General features: G+C 43.6%; 1 protein-coding gene across 1 annotated transcript in view; it reads right to left on the minus strand.

The window, feature by feature from the left end:
* Positions 1-831: 831 nt before the first annotated feature.
* pex5la (peroxisomal biogenesis factor 5-like a) overlaps positions 832-16,668 on the minus strand; it is a gene marked incomplete at both ends in the record, with an annotated part of 136,449 nt that continues 120,612 nt past the window's right edge. The window contains 7 exons of the mRNA XM_084066022.1: positions 832-1,030; positions 1,499-1,656; positions 3,374-3,536; positions 5,637-5,849; positions 6,865-6,935; positions 9,255-9,398; positions 10,394-10,510. Of these exons, the coding sequence (XP_083922148.1) occupies positions 832-1,030; positions 1,499-1,656; positions 3,374-3,536; positions 5,637-5,849; positions 6,865-6,935; positions 9,255-9,398; positions 10,394-10,510 (1,065 nt within the window). The remainder of the gene's footprint in view (positions 1,031-1,498; positions 1,657-3,373; positions 3,537-5,636; positions 5,850-6,864; positions 6,936-9,254; positions 9,399-10,393; positions 10,511-16,668) is intronic.

Below are 16,668 nucleotides of genomic sequence, written 5' to 3' on the forward strand. Positions count from 1 at the left end.
TGGATTAAGAAACCACTTGAACCATAGCTCTGCTCTGCAAACAGCAATGGTTCACTGTAAATGTTTCTCACCACCTCCCTGCCTGCCTGCCCGCCTGTCTGTGTGTCTGTTGGTTTGTCAGTCTGTCTGTCTGTCTGTCTGTCTGTCTGTCTGTCTGTCTGTCTGTCTGTTGGTTTGTCAGTCTTTCTGTCTGTCTGTCTGTCTGTCTGTCTGCCTGTCTGTCTGTCTGTCTGTCTGTCTGTCTGTCCGTCCGTCCGTACATGCCAGTCTCTGCTCAGCTCAGCTCTGTTCCACTGGATGGGTCAGGTTTTAATTTAATGTGTTCTCTAAGGCATTGCTCATACAATCCTTGGCCTTTGTCCTTGTGCTCTTGGGGGAAATCACAAATTGCAGTGCAAATCCATTGCAAAGTAGTCACTTCAAGCACTTCCACAACTCCATGACTCTTGTGTGGGTACTTGGGGGGGGGGGGGGGGACAAACACAAAACAAACAGTATCATTGACTGTAGTTCATGAAAAACACGTGCTCATGTCAAACATCGAGCCCAGCTTGTTCTTGATCTGTACACTTGGGTACCTCGTGGCTGTGAGGGGACTGGAGGTGAGGGAAGGGGGGTAGGCAGAGGGAGGTGTGTGTGTGTGTGTGTGTGTGTGTGTGTGTGTGTGTGTGTGTGTGTGTGTGTGTGTGTGTGTGTGTGTGTGTGTGTGTGTGTGTGTGTGTGTGTGTGTGTGTGTGTGTGTGTGTGTGTGTGTGTGTGTGTGTGTGTGTGTGTGTGTGTGTGTGTGTGCGTGCGCGCGTGTTGTTGTCCATGCCACCATCTCCCAATGCATCAATCCTTGTTAAAGGCCTTCATGAGATGGTCCAGGTCACCGATGTTTGCGGCCTGGAAGAGTTCAGGCTGGTCCATCATGGATAGAGCTATCCTGAGAGCAGCCCAGATGTTTCCAGACATCACCTGATGTGACAGCTGGCGACTCCGGCTCTTCCTCTGCAGACTCAGGGCTGTCAGGAAGTTACTGGCAGCCTCCCTGGGGGGCGGGGGATTGCGAGGGGGGGAGGGGGGGGGGTAAAAAAAGTAAAAACAGCAGCTTGAGTTGTGTTTGGAAACCCTAGATTTATGTGCAGTGGTTTGTTGGTTGTGCCTTGCATCACTTTCACAGCATGGAATTGCAAAGTACTACTACTACTCCTGTCACAATGTTCCTGAGCTAGAATACCCATAGACAGACACTGACCCTCTTAACGTCAACCCAGCCATTGTATCCCAACCCAATTAATAACAGACCAAACACCAACCCTAAAGTCCACATTTTATTCTGTCACAAGACCACGTCACTCAACGATTTCTAACAAAGACATCAGTTGAAAATATGATATTTTCACATATTTATTTTCAAAAGATACATTAAAAAGGCTTCCCCCACTCAGCTCTAATGCCAGTGCCAGCTGGGTGGCAGTGTTTCTCCTGATGCCCCAGGCATGGGTTATCGACCCACCTGTGTGCCCCCAGGTTGATGCAGCTGATTCCAAGGTTGTAGCGGGACCGGATGAACCCCGGCTGGAGCTCCAGGGCTCTGGTGTAGGCCTCCACTGCCTCCTCACTCCGGTCACCATTGGCCAGGGTTGCCCCCAGGCGGTTCCACAACAAATAGTCCTGTAGGTGAGAGAGGACAGGAGACGGGGGACATCGCCCAGGGCCAGACATGGAAGATGATTTGTTTTGAACAGAGATAATATTCCATGGTGTTGTGCTCTGTGCTGTCAGACGCTGTCAGTCTTGAGAACACGGAGACAATTTGGCACATGACTCCATCTGTCAAGACTGCCGAGACGTTGCCTGTTTTTGTTTTTCAGCGGGTTGTGTGTACTGTGTTGCACATCCTTCCCTGTCTCTGCCCTAAATTTCCTGTCTCTACTGTGCAATCTAAATAAAAAACAAAACTGCCCAAAAGCTCGAAAGAAAAAATAGTGCAAACTCTGTCTGTGAAAGATAGAGAAAGGATGCTAGTTACGGAAGTAGAACAACCCGAGCCCCGAATCAGCAACCAGCTGATAAGTGTGTTGATAGCATGAAAACACACTTCTAAAAGAAGCAAGCTATAATTTTCTCTTTCCTGTCATTTTTGGATGCACAAATTATTGTAATTCCCATCGAACTGAGCACCAATGGGACGTGTTCTCGGTTATTACTCCTGTATCATTTATGAACTAATAACAGTATTTCCAAGAGATCATTTGGGGAGAGCGAAGTTACATCACGCAACCTGTCCTTGGCTGTGTATCCCACCTGGAGATCCCGGTCTGCTTACAGTATAGGGGGGCTTTGACTTTAGCTAAGCCTGGCAGTGGGATATCAGTATCTCCCATAGTATTCAGAGATCAGTTTTTCAGCGGGGGAGCGGAGATTTTCCAAGTCAAATGAGTGAGGGTGGATTTACCAGTGTGCGATATCTCTACTGCACTGGGACAGTGTTGACAGGGAACACACTGATTTACATGATGCACCAATGCAAGATTTGTGTGTATTGTGTGTGTGTGTGTGTGTGTGTGTGTGTGTGTGTGTGTGTGTGTGTGTGTGTGTGTGTGTGTGTGTGTGTGTGTGTGTGTGTGTGTGTGTGTGCGTGCGTGCGTGCGTGCGTGCGTGCGTGCGTGCGTGCGTGCGTGCGTGCGTGCGTGCGTGCGTGTGTGTGTGTGTGTAAAAGCGTCTTCATGGTGTCAAAAGTTTATGAGGACACTTTTCTGAGCTTGTTGGAGTGACAGGTTGCTTCACTGCATCTGCTCTTCCTTGCCAGTGCTTGGGGGCTTTGAGACGGTCATTTGTTTGTATTGGCACACTTGGCATGAGTTAGATTAGAGCTCATGTGTGTGTGAGACATGTGTGCATGAACAGTATATATGTAAATAGATCTCTCTCTCTCTCTCTCTCTCTCTCTCTCTCTCTCTCTCTCTCTCTCTCTCTGTGTCTCTCTCTCTGTGTGTCTCTCTCTCTCTCTCTCTCTCTCTCTCTCTGTGTGTCTCTCTCTCTGTGTCTCTCTCTCTCTCTCTCTCTCTCTCTCTCTCTCTCTCTCTCTCTCTCTCTCTCTCTCTCTCTCTCTCTCTCTCTCTCTCTCTCTCTCTCTCTCTCTCTCTCTCTCTCTCTCTGTGTGTGTGTGTGTGTGTGTGTGTGTGTGTGTGTGTGTGTGTGTGTGTGTGTGTGTGTAAAGGAGTATTATGAATTATTAATTCATAATACACACAATGTGTTGTGAGTATTATGAATGTGCAGGTGCCAATTACGTATTGTACACGTGTACGTGTACGTGTACGTGTACGTGTGCATGTGCGTGTACGTGTGCGTGCGCGTGCGTGTGTGTGTGTGTGTGTCTCTCTACCTCGGGCCTCACAGACAGGGCAGCGTTGAAAGCCTCCACCGCTTTCTTGAACTCAGCGCTGAGGTTGTAGAGGACTCCTAGTCCTGTCTGCAGGTCGGGATCAATACTATCTGAGCTGCGGGCTGCGTCTAGGAACAGCTCCCTCACGTCAGGCAGCAGAGAGCTGTGGACGGAGTGGAGACACCCTCACACCTGAGTCAATCCTCCTCCAGATAATTAAACTGTTTACTGTACTGACACATATAGACCCCTTAACAGACGACGTCACACTGGTTGCAACCCCGAAACAACAGGTTGAGAATTGATTGCATGAAACAATCACCTGTGCACCCAGTCTCAATGTTGGTAAACAAATAATTGGTCGATTCACCTGTTTCCTAGGCTTTCCACTTCCTATTTGTTTTCCACTTCCTGTCGATTGGATCCAATGAAATCCAATGAAACTGGTCAGATGACTAATGATATCCAATGAAATCCGACAGGAAGTGGACAACACACAGCCTAGGAAACAGGTGAATAGTGAAGGAAGAAGTACTCACATTTTGAACTTGAGTAAAAGTATCAATTTCAATACCTTATTGTAGAAATAATCTGGTATTCGAAATTTACTTGATTAAAAGTGCAAAAGTATTGGCATCAAATACTTAAAGTGCCAAAAGTAAAAGTACTCATCATTATGCGGAATGTCCCATTTCAAGTCTTCAAATGTATAAAATGTATAAACATCCTTTAAAAATAGCCGAAGTATATATAGGGCTGAAGTGGTTAATGTGTGTTTTGTAGTAATAATTAAAATCTACAAGTAACTAAAGTTTTCCAATAATTGTAGTGGAGTAAAAGTACTATATTTGCCTCTGAGATGTAGTGGAGTAGAAGTCAAATTATTGAATACGGATGCCGGGGTTATTTTTTCTTGGTGTCCCTTATTTAAAAAAAAAAATACATTTCAGGTAGAGGGTGACCCTACTGACAGATCACCACACTCTATTAACTTAATTCAGAGAGAGAAAAAAAGAGGAGAGAGAAAGAGAGAGAGCGGGTGAAGGGGACAGTGGAAAGAAACAGGAAAGGGGGATGAGGGAGGGATGGAAACAGGCGGGGTCTAATAATGGCATGGATCTCAGACTGTCTATGATGTCAATCATCTGTGACGTCACGTCAGTACATGACAGATCAGATCAGTCTCTCCATATTTAGGCAAAGTTTATATTAGGCAAACAAACCCCATATAAATGTGTGCGTGCGCGCGCGCGTGAGTGCGTGCGTCAAAACAATCAGTGTCAAAACAAAAGGAGCAAGGAGAGCTAACAGGAGACTGGTGGCAGCAGGTCTGATGGAGGCACCCAGGTGCCCTCCATGAGCCATCAAAAGTGGATTGCAGGGTGCCCCACCCTGCTCACCTAGGACAGAAGCAGGGTTCAGTTTGAGGCCCAAGTTAAAAATACGTCCCCGACTGTCCAAGAAAATGCAAGTGGCAGTCAGATGAATCTGCAACACAACAGTTTATATTAGGCTAACTTAGGGTAAAGGAGGAGGAGAAAATGGTGCTATTTAAAGATTCCATGAGCACTGTGCAGCAAGCAACAGTATTGAGAAGACATCTACAGACCATGAATTGTTTAACATTTGGATAATACTATCCCACCTTGATGTCCACTGACTTGCTGTGGAAAGTGGATTTTTCTGACCTGGTCAAGGACTTGCTCTATAGAAGTCAAGGTAGGTAGCCTGTTTTTCTGCTGTGTTTGCTGCTTCCTATTTAGACCTGAGGCCGATTCTAAAAACGCTGTCTAAATCCTGAAAAACTTCAAATATTTATTCAAAAATAACAACAAATGTATGTTGGTATCACTAGCCGTATCCGGCAGAACCGGGCTACACGAGGCAAGCCGAGAATCCTGACTTGGAGGCATTAGTCATAAGCCTGCAGATGGTAGTGGCTCCTCAGCCAAGGGGGTCATCCCTATGTTCCCCGGGTTCTATGTTCTCCCACTAAGGTTAGGGTTAGGTTTAGGTAGGACCCCGGGAACATAGATACGCTCCCTGATGGAGTACTCTGTGGCTACAAAAACTTGTGGTACAGAATAAACAAGGCAAACTAGAGGTGTGCGTAATTGATATACTTCAGCACCCCCTGGCTGGCATACTGTATGTGATACATAAAGTAGTACGCTCATAAAAAAACTGTGTTGCATCGCTTCAAAGCAACTAACTACACAGCACTTAACTTAACCATTACATGTATTACTATCCCATACTCTACCTTTCTCTGCCCATGGTGGATGCCCGAGACTGTCGATGGGAGTTGGGAGATGCGAGCAGGTGAGGCTTGCCCTTCAGCAGTTTCTTGTACTTGGGGTTGTGTTTAAGCCAGCGGAGCAGTGCCTCGCAGGCATCCTGACGCATCCCTGTGTTGGTCAGGCTCACTGCCAGTGCCATGAGAGCAGGGAGGTTGTTGGGGTGGAGCTCCAAGCACCTGGACGGAGACATTAAGTCAGGGAGGTGTGGGGTGTTACATTTAGTTCAAAGGGAAATCTTGGTTTGATGGGTATTAATTGGGATCGGCTAGGGCAAATTAACATCCGGAGGGGCTAATTATCACTGGGTCAGGTTGGAAGAGCTGCACTCTCTCTTGATCTTTGCCCTTTGGTACTGGTGTTTAGATGATTTGCATCGGGTTTGTAGTTAGGGAAAATGTTGTGGGTGACTGATCAGTGCATTCTTTCTCACTCCAAAGGCATCATATTTCACCACTAGGACTAGAGCTAGAAATGGACAGTACATTTGTAGTGAGTAGTGACTTTAGAGTTACATAACTAGAAAACTATCATTTTCAGTATAGGACAATCAGCAGGATTCTACAGGATTAAATTGTATTTCTAAAAGGGTGAGAACTATCCAGTGTTTACGCTGTTTAACTCATCCTGGGTTTAATTAGCCAAAACAAAGTAGACCCCCCAAGTTGTACAATGCCTGCATAGTGCGATACCATCACAGCATGCAGCTAATGAGACCCTCAAGCACCTTGCCCTATTGCACCACGAATGAATTGCGGCACGGCTAGCCATGAGTTAGCACGGCAATTAAATCTTTTCTAAGAAGTATGTTTGTCTGCTTGAGATTTTGTATTGTATTGTATCGTGCGTGTGTGCGTGCGTGCGTGCGTGCGTGCGTGCGTGCGTGTTTCCTCACAATATTTGGATTGAGACTTGATAAAAATTACATCTTAGTGTTTATGATATTTTAAGTATTTTTATAGTCATTATGTCTGGAATATAGGAACACTGGGCTTAGAATTAGATGGGTCCTGTATTGGTTGAATGTCCAATTAATATTTAATTTACTTTTCTTTTACTTTTTCTTTTACTACTTGAAATACTGAAGATAACATGTGTTTAAAGCCCTCAGGCAAAAGTCCTGCAATCATTCATTTCAATCATGTGTTTTTACTTCTTCATGGTAACTTCTTCATGGCAGTTGTTCCTCCTTACCTCTGAAGGGAGACAATTGCTCCCTGCTCATTCTCATTCTCAGCCTGGGTGGTCCCCAACACCTGCCAAGCCTGGAGGGAGACGGTGAACAGCAGTGGTGTCACCTGGACTATAGAATGATATGGGTCTTTATAGAATCTCATGACAACCTATGAAACAACCAAGAGGCTTTGTTATGCAAATGTATTTAAGCATATCGTATGGAACACGATGACTCAAATCCGGTGCAAAGCAACTGCCAGTGTCCTAAGGCCACTCCACACCAATGTAACTCCTTACAACAAAACCGTTTTAAGGCCAGTCCACACCAATGCAACTCCTTGCAACTGCCATTTGGGATGATGGTTGCAAGCACTTTGCAAGGAGTTGCATATTGCAAGGAGTTTCGTCGCAAATCATTGGTGTGGACTGGCCATTGGTGTGGACTGGCCTTTAGAGAGAACACTGGAGAAGAGATGTAGGGCATTAAAATCTGTCTCACATTGCAAAAGTGTGGTTCACAAAGTCCACTAAGGACATTGAAATATGATGAACATTAGCAAAATAATTAGCTTTTGTGCATATTTTTCCTGATGATGGTTTAATCTGATAGCTTATGTTTCTTTGAGAAAAAGCACATAATTATTCAAATACTCCAAATAAGCTAAATGTAAACTATGATTACAGTAGACAGAGCTGAGGAGCATCTGCCAATGGTTCCGTCAGCCCCCAGAATCTATTGCTATTAAAGACCATAGACCAACCATGGGCAGTAAAGAATAATAGCCGAATGTGTTGGTCACTAATACCTCATGAGGCAGAGATGAGAATTAAGGACAAGTTGATTACGTAGAGGTTGATTTTCCTCTACTGACATTGGAGGAGTTTCTGATTAGGAGGAACATTTTTGAAGTTATCTCAAATGAATCATAGTGATTCCTCAATTAGGCAACATAAAGTTTTGAATGAATGAATCCTCTCTCTCTCTCACTCTTTCTCTCTCTCTCTGTCAAAGGCTAATTAAGTTAGAAGTTGTTAGCACTTGGCAGCTAGCCAAGTTTATTAATTGGGCCTTATTAAGTGTGTGACTTAGTCCATTTTTACTCTCACGTTAAATTAACACTCAGGATTTGGCCTGGCCTCTAATGAATCATACAGTAGTATGCTACTGACTGATGAAGTTTATTGCTATTGAGACAGGGTTTGTCTATATCAGGGAATTGGAAACCTGGATGAAAGCAAACCTGATTGCGCTGCACGCAGGCAGCTTTGATCTGAACTTTCACTTGAAATCAATGTTGATGAGAGAATGACTTTGAATTTTCTGTGGGGATGAGAACGCTGAGCAACCTGCATTGATTCTTTTCTCTGTAGATGATGCTTTGTTTCAGCCTGGCATTGACACCCAGTTAATGACATCTCAGGTATCAAAACTATGAATCAAGACTTGAATGTGTGTTAATGAGGAGGCATGGGTGGGGGCTGGGGGGGTGGGGTAATTATCTATTTGGGAACGCTTCACAGCAGGGCCATAAGCCACCAAGCATTCAGGGAGTCATTTTGGAATCGTATTAGTTCCGTGCACCACAGGATAATCCTCTCTTCAGAATATCCGGCACACTTCTGTACATTCTGGAAGGAGTGTGTACTGTATGAGGGCTTTGCTTTTTGAGGCGGCAAAGAGGTCACTTCTATTGAAATGTGAAGAACACATGAAGGAAATTGCGTTATTATTCAGCCCATTGGGTAAATGGAAACTCTCATTGGGAATATGATTCATCCCAGTGTATTTTTGCCACGGTAAACAATTACATTAACTGAAGAAAAAAAACATTCCCTTGCCCTTTACAGTCACTTTCTGTTCCCTGAGAGACTTGTAGGTGGCACAATCTGTGATTCCTTTCTTGGCTAAGTGTGGGGGTGCTTGTTGCTGACCCATTGGCTTCTAGTGTGTGTGTGTGTGTGTGTGTGTGTGTGTGTGTGTGTATGTATGTATGGGATTGAACTGATTTGCAGGGAGTGTGTGTGGGTGTGATTGAGTGTTTGGGACAGCAGTACCCTGAGGGTTCTGGGAACGGCCTTGTGGCTAGTAGTGGAAGGTCGCTGGTTCATATCTGCATACCTGCTGTAGATCCCGGTTCAGGGAAGTGAATGAGAAATGCTCTCTCATCTCACGACAACAGCCAATACTGAAGTGCCCTTGAGCAAGGCACTGACTGTACAGGACTGTGGGAGTGGACAGCGATATATTGTTTGTACTGTTTATGTCTCCTGGTTTTTTTACTTGCTTTTTTTTTTACAACTCCCGGAGGCCATGGCTGCAAATAAATGAGCTCTTACTGAACTTGTCTAGTTAGATAAGAAAAGAAGGACTTCACATGTGTGCCAGTGATATTCTTTGTGCCACTCACCTCGGAGTCATGGGGGTCCTGCAAGATTGCTGCCTCAAGCAGCAGCACAGCGTTTGGCAAATCACCCTCTTTAGACTTCTTCAGCCCCTCTTCAAATGCATTGGGCCTATCCTTATAAGGGTTATCCGTGTGGAAGTAATAACCCTGTCATCAAAACACACACACACACACACACACGCACACGCACACGCACACGCACACGCACACGCACACACAAACAAACGAACGCTTAAGAATAGGGCCGGTTTTATTTCCTAGAGATTGTTGAGCTGCCAAATCCTTAACGTCTATGTCGGTCCATGACGTAATCTAGGGAACTCAAGGCAGGGAAGTGAAACCAGCTTTCAAATGCAATCAGTCTCATCCTACTTGTACAATGAATAATGAATAATAAGTAATGTTCGACAATGTGACCTCCTTGTCGTTTGACCACTAAATTGCACCATACAGATTTAGATAAGTTTCATTGCCTTACATTGTGATGTGATGGTCATACAGTGTATTGAGTCACTGAGGACAAAGTGACACACATAAATACAGAGACAGACCTCATTACAACTAATAAAAATGTCAGCACTAGATGATTGCAGTTGTGTACTTAAGCACAATTGCAATAGCAGGAATTGATCTTTTCTACTTCACATCAACCCTGCATGGGCAAAGCTCCTGTGGGATTTCAGCCGTTATCTTGAAATGTTAAATTTAGCATTTTCAGGCTTTGATTACCCTGGTGTGTTGTTTGCAGAGCCATGAAAATCATCAACTTTGAAACGGCTCCTTCTTTTAAGAACTCATTCTGCTCCACAGCAGAAAGCCCAGGAGTTTGATCTCCTCTGATTTACAAAAAAGGTCATGTGCTGAGTTTAGTTATGTAAAGTATTGAGGTGACAAACACACATTATCATAGCCTATCTTCCACTTGTTTTCCATGTCAAGTTTACAGTCAGTATAGCAGTTAGGGGCTACTTTAATAATTACCATAGCCTCTCATTTTAGTATCGGATATTATCTACACACTATGTGTAGATGGCCATGGTAGATAGAGTATGAATGTACAGTATGCAATATGTTGTTGACGTCATGTATTATCCGCATAGGCTATATCATCTTGGCAGTTAGTCATTATTGTGAATACTGGCCTTCTCATGAGGTGAAACCGAGGATGGAATCTGCGCCTGCTCGTTCTCCGTAAGCCAGTTTCGCCGCGCAAGTTCCTCCCATTCGGCCTGCATCTTGTCCCAAAACTCTGTGTCTGACTGCATGGAAAAGAAGGAGGGAAGGATGTATCGGGAGAGAGGGGGTATTGAAAGAGCAAAACGGATGGAGTGGGAAAGGAGGAAGGGAATGTTTAGCATACAATGGAGACATAGTACCATTCAATTCAAAGGTGCTTTATTGGCATGAGAAAACATACGTTTACATTTCCAAAGCAAGTGTCAAAACAACAATTGAAGAGAAAAATGGGGAAAGTATGTACTGTTGGAGGGGGTACAGTAACTTGTTAAACATATGTCACAGGGAAATTGGCATTCCAGGGAAGACGTTCACACGCACACGTGATAATAGTTATTGTCCATGACGGAGGCGTGCCGACTCAGCAGAGCTTGAAGCCAAGGAGGCGTGCCCGAGCGCCTCCAGGCGCGAGTGCCCGCGCTGACCGGCCGATGCTCTGCTAGTCGAATCAGCGCCGTCCGAGTTGTGAACCGATAGGGACAGAATAGTTATTTTCGTGTGTGTGTGTGTGTGTGTGTGTGTGTGTGTGTGTGTGTGTGTGTGTGTGTGTGTGTGTGTGTGTGTGTGTGTGTGTGTGTGTGTGTGTGTGTGTGCGTGTGCGCGCGTGCGTGCGTGGTCGGCCATATATGTGTGTGCACTTTAGTTGGGAAGCCTGGCTCGTGGCTCCCTCTAGTGTTGTTTCTACAGAATTGTTTGGGGGCGGTGAAAACGAGTGCTCCTTCTCCAATTTCCCTGGTTCTCCAATTTCCCTGTAACATATACATGGTATAAAGCTGAGACAAATAGCAGCAAACCTTTGCAGTCACTTTTAGGACAATTGGCAGCATTTTGCCCAAAATTGTGTAAATGGTATAGAAAAAAGCCTCAGATTTAAAATGTGTTTAAATGTAGCTGCTCCGTTGATATGTGCAGTAGGTCTATGTCAGAGGTCCCCTGTCAGTAGTAGGGTAAGTGGTTGTATTCCATTGGCTAACCATCTTTCATCACAACAGTTCACAAATCTTGCTGCTGTGGTAGCACATTGTTGTATTTCTCCCAGAAGGTATGGGAGTTTTTTGTCGTTGGTCATGTTTTCAAACTCACTTTGGGTGTATATAATCTGTGGGAAGTATGTGTGTCTGTTGTCTTGGAATAGTGGGCAGGTGGTTAGAAAGTGTAGCTGTTTCCACCACATTTTGTGTGCAGTGGGTGCATAGTATGTCTTGCCTCGGGAGCGGGCTGTGGCGGTCTTTCTCTATTGCAAGGCTGGTGTTCACTGAGTCTGTACCTAGTCAAGGCTTTCCTTAGTTTTGGGTCATTCACCGTGCTCAGGTATTCTGCCAATGTATATTCTCTATTTAGGACTATTAAATAGCATTCCATTTTGCTTTGGTTTTGGGTTGTCTCTTTCCAGTATGTCAGGTAGCTTACTTTTTGTTTTCTTATAATCTATTGTGAGAATTTGTGACAAATGCACATTATATTATATGTATCTGCTTGATCTATGGGTGTTATTATATAGGAGTGATATGTAACATCTGGCCGACTTATGCATGTTATTACATCTGATTGATACGTGACATGTTGTACACTCTGAGATATATGTGGACATTTGCTATTCACGTGAGGGGTAATGGGTCTGATCAGTGGGTGATTGAATGATTTGTGCCACCCGACTTTACTAATAGAGGGTGTGACACGGGGGGAGGGGAAATCAAACAAACCGTGTACCGGCGAGGACGGGTGTAAAGCGGAGGTCTCCGAGGCGCCAGTTAGACAGTTTAAAGTAAACAAGTTTAAACGTAATATAGTAAACTGCAGCCGCCAACCAAAAACATAAGAGCCCAGCGGACCTGCCGTTGCTGCCGTGCCATGGGACTCGAGCGCTGCGGCTCTGGATCAAGACGTTTGCGTCGCGGGAGCACGGTAAGAAGAGGACGGTCGCGGGGACTGTTTGTTTACTTATTTAAACCGCGTGCGTGCGTAATGGACATCTAAACACCGTGCGTGTTTGTTTGTTGTTTATGTGTGACTTGTGATCCGCGGGGTTACAAAGGACAGTGGGATTTGTTTGGGCTGGGAGGGGCGTGTAAAGTGATTATTGTTTGTTTTTGATGTATTTGTTTGCTTGCTTGTTTATTTCTTTTATTAGGGAAAGAGATACAGGCACAGAACTAGTATAAACCAGAGGTGTATTATTTGTCTACCATTTGAGTTGTCAATTATTTATTTTGTGGTTAAATATATAAAGTATTTTAAGTTCAAAACCTGCCGATCCTGTTGTATTTCCTTTAGTTAATAATTTCCCTTTGAAAGTAAAAGGGTGATTGTTACACTATAACCATACACGGTGGCTTTGATAGTGTCACATCCACCTGCTCCTATAGGACAAAGTTTCCCAAACTTTTCAGGCTGTGACCCCCCCAAAATAATCATATTTGAACTGATGACCCTCCACCCTGACAAGCACGTGGAATTGTAGGCATTACATTTAGTTTGACTCCACAGATAAACATTGTGATTTGCGAGATGTTGTGAGCTTGTAGATCAGCTATTTTCACAATGTTTTCCTCTCTAATATGACAACTTGGCCAATTGGTATTAGAAAGTTCTTAAAAGTCCTTAAATTGTAACTTTAGAAATGTCTTAAACTGTATGTTGGTTTGAGTGAGAAAATAATGTTGCACAAAGCTAATCATCTGGGGACGCCCCCAAAATAATTTGGGAACCGCCCTGGGGGTCCTGGACCCCCAGTTTGGGAACCACTGCTATACGTAGGAAGTGTCATGTCCATTTGGCTAGGAGCCAGCTGTGCAGCTGAACAAACCTCGACCAAACACACACTTTGGCTGAGTCATCGCAAGTCTAGACAAGGCAGAACTGAGAGTTTCTTAGCTGGACTCTTTCGAATTGTTGGCAGTTGGCAGTTGGCATTTCATCTATCTGGCTAAAGAGAGTATTATTGCCGCAAGGAATTCAGCGTAGCGATAGTTTATGTAGCCACGGAAGGCAGGAGTTTTTTTTCTTTTCTTTTTTAAAAGATATTGTTGGGGCTTTTTCTGCCTTTATTGATAGGATAGTGGGCTGACAGGAAATGGGGAGAGAGATGGGGGGGGGGGGGGGGGGAGACACACAGCAAAGGTCGTTGGGATCGGGAGTAGAACTTGCGACATGCTGTCAAGCTGGATTACCAGCCTATGTGGTATGCGCCTGGACCGCTAGGCCAGCGGGAACCCCAAGGCAGGAGGTTTTACATGCTAACTCACTCTCAACAGACCCCCCCCATTCATTCGTTAACAAGCTAATTCATACATATTCCCACAAGTCAGTATGTTCAACCTCGCGTCAGCGTCATTCTCATTCGCTACAAGCTAACTCACACACACCCTCAAACCCACAGTGCATCTCAGGCGGTTCATTTAAGCAGTCTCTGTTCACTGTTCATTCTACTGTACATGCTTCGCTGTCTCAGCTGGTCGTACAGCTGTCAGTATCAAATTCCCTCCACCTCCCCGGCCTCCTCCCTGCGGCACTTAGTTCATATTGTTAATAGGATGATTCTGTGAATTGCACTGTGGTTCTATGGATTGTGGATATGTGGTAGTTTAATTATGCAATTGAAGGTTCAATGTTATGTTCTTGTAATTGTATTTTATGCTCTGCTCATGGGGGTTTGTGATTTCAGATCTGTGTCATGCTTGCGCAGGTAATCTGTAATCACATTAAATCACATTTAATCACATGAGCAGAGTCACACCCAAACTGAATGCAATAAATGGTAAATGGTTAATAAATGGTTAATCCTGAGCTGAAGTGTCTAAATGAAATGAGCTTAGTTAACAAAATAACAGATGCACTAAGGAGACATCAACGAGTCTGCTTCTATGCTTGCTTAAAGGAGCTACACCATGAATTTAAAAAATAATGATATTTGATATCATATTGTTTATGTCCCTCAAACGTTTTTCAAAAGGTTTGAGCCTAAATCAAGCCTCAGATATACTCATTCCAACTAACTTCTCTCTGGCTTATAAAGCACTTTCACCTGCAATACCACATTGTCCTGTTTGGCACGGGGCGCTATTGAGCCAGTTTGTATGCATGTTATGTCCTGGTTCTGTGTGGAAAAAGTAAAAAAAAAAATAAGAATTTTTTTTTTTTTAAATTAAAAATGAAAAAAATATATATATATTTTTTTTATTTTTTTTATTTTTTGGTTAGAACTGAAAAACGGGAGGAATTGTTCCCAGACGTGACGTAGGGTGGGGGAACAAATCTGACAGACTGTTTTCAGACCAATTTACATAAAAAACACAGATAGCCTATGAAAGCCTGCATGCTCGAAGTCGGGTATTTGTTGGAACAGAAGAGAGGTGGGGGAGACCAAAAACACACAAAAATGAAGAAAAAGTTAAAATTCATGGTGTAGACCCTTTAAGCCTTTGTCAGATGAAGTTAATGGCTTAGAGAGGTTCATTGGTTCATTTTCTCCTGTACAAGTATAAAACTGAACATGAACAGACGGCATGATTTTGAATGTAAAGTTAATCCAAACCACTTGGCGTGGTAATGCTATACAATGCAATATCTACTGGCTTTGATATATTATAGGCCTTTGGAAACGTCACTCCTCTGATAAACTACAATGGACTTTACCGGTTCTTTGAGGGGACTTAATTTGCCTATTTTCAGGAAAATTATTTATGGAATACAGAAATAAATGCACGAGTAAGAAGTCTTGCTCATAATCATAGATGTTCAACTGACTGAGTTCCAGAGCAGGTGTCATCAACCTCTATGGTCAACAATAAAATCCTGAGTATTAAACTAAGTCTCATGAGTACATGCATGGTGTATCACTGACAATACTGTGTCAGCCCAGTCAGTGAACACAGTGAGAATTAATCATGGACCATTTGTATACAGCAAACACAAAAATAGCTCTCAACCAGATACAGATGACAGCAACAAGAAAACCATTACTAGAACGTCAATGATCAACATTACCAGTAGTTTGAGAAATGGTCTCTGCTGTGTGCCTGACTGTTGTAACACATAGTGATAGCGATATTGATTTTGTATGATGCCATGGCTCATTTCACACCTTAGGAATAGGATAATTTCCCCTCTGTGCCTCGCTTCAAGTGGTCAATTAGTCCTAATTGAGGGACTCTTGTCTATACTCTATAAATAATCAGGTTAACCATTTACTGTAACTCTATTTCGAAAATATAAAAAAATTGATCTACAAGCTCCCAACATGCCACATCGTGTCACACTGTGAGCTGGAGATGTGCTATTTTTGGTATTCACTCTAGTCTAGTATATAAAATTAGGCTAAAAGTTACGCAGTTGACCTTTAATACATAGGTTTAAGTCCTATCAGTGAAGTCAAGGTTTAAGTTAATTTGACCATTTAACTTATACAAAATATTTATATTTCACAAAATAATGTATACATATTTGCAAATTACCAATATTTGTACAAACTCCTTAGTCAAAATTCCTACAGTATGCTCAACCCTGGACTAATCAGAGTCACTTGTTTCGAAGATGGGGAATGACGGGCAGTGGGAATTGCAGTGTGTATTTCTCCCAGCTGATCTTTTTTTATTTTATTTTATCAGCTGGGACAATATGGAGTAGGGCGGCTATTGAGTGTACAGATACTCAGTTTTTCTGATGCAACAGTCACACCCAGGCAATTGCATGGAGGAGTTCTTCTCCAGTTTACTGAATACAAATATCCAGCTGCATGTCTCACTGTCAGGGACAGCCCAAATGAGGAAGAATGATGCAGGACTGAAGAGCCTCGAGTCGAGTGAGCCCTTCACAGCCAGGAATGCGCGCGTGCGTGTGCTCTGTGAACCTGCGTATGCACAGAGACACATGTGCCAAGGGGTCTCCTCCTCTTGCTATTGACATGTACAGTATGTCAGTGTTTGGTCCCTGATGGTGAGAGAAGACTGGTAATTGCAAGCTTCAGACTCGAAGAAATTGCCATAGTATCAAAAGGTTAGACCTCATTGGTGGTTCTGTCAGGTGCATTGAAGTGGGAGTGCCCCACTCTGTGGTAACAAAGCCGTGAAATATCACAACTTGTTCCAGGTAGGCCTATGTAGTGTATTTTCCTGGGATGGCTTCCAATGAAAAATCATACAACTTTTCTATATTTTGGTCGATACCTCTAGAAGTAGCAGCA

The sequence above is a fragment of the Gymnoscopelus microlampas genome (genome assembly GCF_963454915.1).
Source record: "Gymnoscopelus microlampas genome assembly, chromosome: 9".
Classification (NCBI taxonomy): Eukaryota; Metazoa; Chordata; class Actinopteri; order Myctophiformes; family Myctophidae; genus Gymnoscopelus; species Gymnoscopelus microlampas.